Source organism: Populus trichocarpa, chromosome 2 (assembly GCF_000002775.5).
Source record: "Populus trichocarpa isolate Nisqually-1 chromosome 2, P.trichocarpa_v4.1, whole genome shotgun sequence".
In the NCBI taxonomy this organism is placed as follows: domain Eukaryota; kingdom Viridiplantae; phylum Streptophyta; class Magnoliopsida; order Malpighiales; family Salicaceae; genus Populus; species Populus trichocarpa.
The window spans coordinates 9465821-9472266 of record NC_037286.2 but is presented as its reverse complement, the minus strand read 5'-3'; the positions used below and the strand labels follow the sequence as shown (position 1 = coordinate 9472266).

At 35.2% G+C, this 6446-nt stretch overlaps 1 protein-coding gene across 3 annotated transcripts; it reads right to left on the bottom strand.

Moving 5' to 3' along the window:
- Positions 1-868: 868 nt before the first annotated feature.
- LOC7462871 (transcription factor SPATULA) lies at positions 869-6102 on the bottom strand. 3 transcript variants are annotated; one of them, XR_002980142.2, is made up of 8 exons: positions 5415-6100; positions 5181-5279; positions 5017-5082; positions 4837-4902; positions 3096-3416; positions 2947-3016; positions 1182-1309; positions 869-1104 (listed from the first exon to the last, which is right to left on the bottom strand). XR_002980142.2 is itself a non-coding variant. In XM_024594645.2 (7 exons), the coding sequence occupies exons 1-7, from the start codon at positions 5769-5771 to the stop codon at positions 1251-1253; spliced, it is 1035 nt and encodes a 344-aa protein (XP_024450413.2). In that variant the 5' UTR covers positions 5772-6102; the 3' UTR covers positions 869-1250. The 3 variants fall into 3 exon arrangements, 2 of the variants coding, with proteins under 2 accessions (XP_024450413.2, XP_024450412.2); XM_024594645.2 differs by having other exon boundaries at positions 869-1309; positions 5181-5276; positions 5415-6102; XM_024594644.2 differs by having other exon boundaries at positions 869-1309.
- Positions 6103-6446: the final 344 nt, after the last annotated feature.

The window sequence follows — 6446 nt, the reverse complement described above, 5'->3', positions numbered from 1 at the left end:
TACAGGTTGCAGTATAACTACAAAATAAAGTTAGCACAGGTGACGTTTCATTTATTCACACTGCCAAAACCATACTTTAAATTGTTTTAGTGTGGTAACGTATAAATTAAATTTTAAAAAATAAAAAAAATATTATTTTAATATATTTTTAAAAATAATTGTTATTATAACGTGAAACACATGTTTGACATAGATTATTCTTAAACTTTCAGAATTTAAAAAAAAAAACAAAAAATAATTTAAAAATCACATGTTGCTCCCAGGAAATAAATAAGTGACCTTACCATGAAGCGGTGATTTCACCCCTAAATCGGAGTGACATGTTTGACATAGATAGATCTTAGAATAAGTGGGGAATAAATCCGATATTCTAACCGATTCATTGGCCGGAATGATTTTCATAGGATGCTTAGAATCACTATGATCTTTCCTTGTTATTTAAGCATGTAATTATTGGAGAAAACGGGCTATTATTTTTATAATACAAAAATAAACTTGTAGTAATATTTATATTAACAAGATAATATAAGAGAAAATAATGAAGAGTTCTATCCTGTTAGTAACTACCAAAAATTAGTAACCCTTCACCTGTATAAATATGTAGTTTAGCAGACAACACACAAAAAGAAAAAAGAATAAAAAATAAAAAATAAAAAAAGAGAAGTAACTCTAAGATGAAAACTCCATTGACAAAAGAATTGTTTATACAAATAAATTGCATTTAGGCCATGAATAAGAAGCATAATTTATTATTATTTATTGTGATTATATTTATGCTCGTGATAGTTACGTGAGGCATGTTTATATTGTTTTTTTCTACTGATATTTTCTCTCTCTCTTTTTTCAAGCGATATAAGCAACATACATGTAACTTCAAAAAATACAAAATTTCTTCCCATTAGATCATCCCACAATAGTTTGAATTACTCGGTGAAACTTTAAATAGCCAAGGATGTACGGAAGACGGCTCAAAAGGAAAAAACAAATCAAGCAACATATAATTGACTTCACGCCATTAAAATGACCTTTTAGAGAAAGAACAGTGCATCAGACATCAATTACATCGACCACTGGTATACAGAGTGAAACAAAATGCTGCAAAATCTACAAATAAACAAGGTTGGAAACGAACGAAACAGGTGGATTGATCCACCTTAAACAAGTTTGGAAAGTGTACTTACTGCTCTTCTGGTTCCTACTCTCTCCATAATGACATGTTGGTTTGAGCAGCACTTTCATACCCTCTACTATCACCTGGTTCGTTTACACGCTTTTCCGTCCTCATAGGTTCCCTGCTGACTCTGCAGTCCTGTAAATAAGAGCAAAAGGCATTCCTGATGGAGCCACCAACAGATATCCATACACGAAGACTTGTGGCACAGCTACTGTGAAAAACTTGCTGATTTGCTTTACATGTTCCACCGAGAAAATTAACCACAAAACCACTATTGCAATTTGCACAAAGTATAGTCAAACATGTAGACGAGCCTAAATCCCAGAAAATCATATGCTTAGATGGTACAAGAATTCTATACCTAGAAACTGGATTTTGAAACTATGCTTTTCTCTTTGAGTTCTATTTCAGAACGAAGCAAACTTTAATAGGAATGCATACTATTTTGACAAGATCACCTTTAGCTTAATCAAGGTAATCAGTTAATTCGAGTCGTGAGTTGATAAAAAAACATTCTAAGAAATGCATTTATTAGAAACTAAGTGCAATTGACACACATTAGAAACTGAAGTGAGCACAAAATATTGCCAAAATTTGATTGTTTAGCCAATATCGCATTTCTTGCTTAAACTTGTAATTAATCCTAATTAAATTGATCTGGGAACGCCAATCTCATAAAAACAAAGAGATGGAAAAGGAAGATCAGGGTGCAGGTTCAGAGACAGTATAGATATTGAAGAACTATAAATGAAATAATTAGTCAAAGAGATGGAAAAGGAAGATCATGTATGACATGCCCTATTTTCAGTAAAAATATATACTTAAAAATTCAATAAAATAATTTTTTTTTTTAATTTTTAAAATTTATTTTTGATGTCAGAACATCTAAATGATCAAAAAATAAAAATAAAATAATAATTTCAAACTAAAACAAATTAAAAATTAGCAAAACAGAGGTTCAACCCCTACACCAAAACAGGACCAAAATGAATTTGATGGCGGTAGTGGTAGCAATAGGTTTAATGGTTTTATTATTAGTTTTGTTGCGTTTAGAAGTGAACCAGAGAGAGATAAGGAAAAGAAGAACTATAGCAGCTCCTGCACTAAAACGAAGAGCTGCCCATGAACGTAAACCAGAGATTGAGGTTTTCTTTGATAGCTCATCGTTCAAGAAATAATTAGACATTACCACTACTACTACTACTTGTTTTCTCTCTTCTTTGTTTCTTTAAACAAAAAGAAGAATTTGTTGATTTTCGCAAGTAAACAGAAAGAGCGAGGGAGGGAAAGAGGAGTCGTAGAGTAAGCGTTGTCGCGGTGGCAAAATGACAGAAAGAAGTTGAGACATTGAGAGCAGCAAGTTGATCAAGGATAGAAGATCCAAATATCATTAGACAATGAGCGTAGCAAAAATGGTAAGGATTATATAGCATCCTTCAACTTCATTTCCTTCTTTCAAATACAGATTTCAAACACAGTAGCAATGGAAACATTCATCCAATCTAACAGAATCGTCTTGGTTTCCTAAATAATTAAACAACTAAAAAGATTTTGGACTAACATTTCTAATGAAGTCAAAGGATGCTAGGAGTTCGGTTCTTATAGTTGTATCTAATCTGTTATAAATAAAATAAATGACCTGGTGAAGGGTGAGAAGTCAGTAGTTTTGAGGAACATTTGCAGCTCATAAGGTATTTGGACAAACGGTAACTGTTATTGGTGGCAATTTCATTGATCATGTATTTGAAGAGTAAGACAGAGCTAGGACACACCGGATGGAGAAGTCTTCACAGTTTGATTCATCTCTATTTGTGCCTGTGGTGTTGCTTCCCTGCATATTTCCTTCACATCACCAAAAAATAGTTCAATGTTAAACCAGCGATTCTCATAAATACTCTAATGGTTGTTTCTCAGAGTTTACCTTTGAAGATGTGCACAGATTGAAGGGTGCATGGTTGACATGGATCAGTGGTTCAAAACCAAAGCTAGTTTCTGATGAGGTAATGTTTGTCCCTGAAGGAATAGCAATTGGTTGATTTGAGACCGTGCACTGGCTTGGAAGATTAAGAGCAGTTTGCACCGAGCTTTCTTCATTTGCAGAAAATATGCCTGTTAATGTGTCTGTAGTTAACAACCCATTTCCTTCATCAAAGCTCATTCCTGACAAGGGCGGCTGCATTGGCTGTAGTGCTCCTGGTAAGCACATCGGGTGCAAACTCAATCCATTTCTCATTGTTAACATCTGTAAACCAATCATGCTATGAATCATATAATATGCTGAAGTGACAATAACTGCATCGTCCACTCCGTGACCAACCTATTTTTGCTATTTTTCCTATTGGACTTGGCAGGAAAAAAAAAAGATTCAAAAGGAGGATATTGATTTCCAGGGTTCAATAATTTCTAAGGGAAAGGACTGGGAAAAGGATGTCCATCCCAATCCAGCTCTGTAACTTTCCAGCTTCAGTTCTATCCTTGGAAATTTAAGCAAACAATGCGCACCCAGGGACAGAAAACCAAGTTATCCAACTTATATTATAAGTGATATGAAGTCATGCTCAATCATAACTAAGAAGATTCAGTCCTGTAGTCATAATAGTAGCATTCAGAACCATTGTAAAACCAAATTTGAGTCAGAGCCATCTCTGTAATAAACAAGCTGAAAATTAGATTAATTTTTGCCTATCTCGGCCAATGTTGCAAATGGTCAATTTGCTGCTCTCTCTACCAACCAAGATATGAATTCCTTGAGCCTTAAAATAAAAGTTAACAAACACAAACATATACTATAAAATGATACCGTTTGCTTAATGCAGGCCTATTGGTATTTGATTATGGATTACAAATGTCAAAAACTTTTATGATGCTTACCTAGATGTTAGGAATCTGGAAAGATCTATTAGAGAAGACATGAAACAAAATACATCAGAAATGGATGGCATTCATAAACTTCTATGATGCTTACTGAGATGTTCAAAATTTAATAGAGAAGACAGGATACAAAATACAACAGAAATGGCTGTGTCAATGTTCTAACCATTTTAACCAGATGCTCTAACTATTTATAAGGAGTGTATAACCTACAAAGTATCAGACCCTTCAACTGACTTTTACATCTTCTTCAAAGAATCAAAGCAACATTCTTGCACTTAGCTGCCTAAGGCTGTTGCCCTACTACAAGAAAATGGCCCCGGATCTTTAGAACTAAATAAGATTACATTAATAACTAAAAGCTCTAAAAACCAGGCTTCTAGTGAAGGGTAGCGCATAGAGCAAAGCAACATTCTTGCACTTAGCTGCCTAAGGCTGTTGCCCTACTACAAGAAAATGGCCCCGGATCTTTAGAACTAAATAAGATTACATTAATAACTAAAAGCTCTAAAAACCAGGCTTCTAGTGAAGGGTAGCGCATAGAGCAAAGCAACATTCTTGCACTTAGCTGCCTAAGGCTGTTGCCCTACTACAAGAAAATGGCCCCGGATCTTTAGAACTAAATAAGATTACATTAATAACTAAAAGCTCTAAAAACCAGGCTTCTAGTGAAGGATAGCGCATAGAGCAACAAAGTCCAAAATAAAAAGGATACAAACAAAAGAGACAATTAAATAATCAGAGTGGCTTCAACCAAACAGCCAGGTAAAAGAGTGCTAGAAACCACCCACCTGCACTTGAAGCTGAAGCTGCTTCAAGTATTCAATGGCCTCATCCAGCATCGAAGCCTTATCCGTCTATCAAAATTAAAAAATATAACTCCAAATCAAATAGTAATTCTTTTGAATTTGAAACTCCCTGCATTCAAGCTTTTACTAATTAAAACTCCTTTGCTGTAAAAGATAGTGTACCTTATTAGAATTAGGAATTAAATTCTGTAAGGCTTTCATTTTCTCATTGATCCTACTCCTCCTCCTCTGTTAAGAAAATAACCCACATAAATTAAATCCCACATTTATCTCACAATCAAAAAATAAATAAACAAAACAGAAGGAAGAAAAATTAGAGTGGGAACCTTTTCAGATAAATTATGAACCTCCGCAGCTCTACTCCTCTTCGATGAACTTCGCGGCCGCACTGCATTAGCTTGCACCTCAGCCACCTCCGCCCCCTTCTATATTCAAAATACTTTAAAGCAGTTACTTATAAAAAGTAAAAAAGAAATTATAACTATCCGCACACTAAACAAAAAAAGAATTAATAATAACTCAAGTATTTGCTTGAATGAGTTATTAAGTTACCAAATTACCTCGCTATCGCAGCTAAAATCACCTAGATCATCCTCCACGGAGGCTCCCCTTCTCTTTGAAATACCTGAAGAGACCGCATTATCCACGCCTCCTTTAACATAATAACCACCGGGATCAGAGAGATTGACACCGGAGTTTCCAGCACCGGCTCCGCACTCCGTCTCCGACCGTCCAAACAGGTGGCAATCCAAAAATTCCACGGCGGCGGAGCCAGTCTCCACCGGCGTAGAGAGAGCGTGATGGATGAATTTAGAAGAGGAGGAAGAAGAGTTGTTGCCGAGGAACTGTTGGAGGAAAGTAGAGATCTCTTCTGGCTCAGTGGCCGGTGACCGTGCCGGTCCGTACAGATCCGCCATTTATATATTAATTAAAATATTAAAAAAATAGAATGAAAAAGGAGAAAGCGAAGAGCAGAGAGTGGATTTTATTTTAATGTTTTTGGTGTTTGATTCCTGTGTGTGTGTTATCTGTTAGCTGATTATTCTTCTTTGCTGCCTTTATTTATTTATTTGGTGAGTGCTGGCTTTTTGTTTTTGCTGTTGAAGGGGAACGGGGGGGTTTTTAAGGAGGCTTTTGGGACTTTAGTGGAGGTTTTGGCATCACGGAGGAAGATGATATTTTGATTGTAATCAATTTGGATTAATCTCCCGCCCTTCTTTTTGCGACCCCACCCTCCCCTTTGGTTTCTGTTATTCTCATAGGCCTTTACCTTTGCGGGAAATCCTTGGATGTGGGCTGTTCCGTTTTTCTTCTTTCCCTTTTTCCTTTTTCCACTTTTTCTTTTCTTTTTTTGCTTCTGGTTAATCTTTTTCAAATTTTGATTTTAGATTTAAAAGAAAAGGGTAAGTTTATTTTGTGAGGACTTTGAATTCCCTGTGCTTTATAACTATTGTATTATAAATATATATACTAGTGTAAAAAAAAAAATATTACATATACACAAAGACACTCTAAAAAAAAATACAAGAGGCCACCCATTACAGCTGAAAAATAAAGAGGGAGAGCAAGAAAAGAAAAAACAAGAACAATAA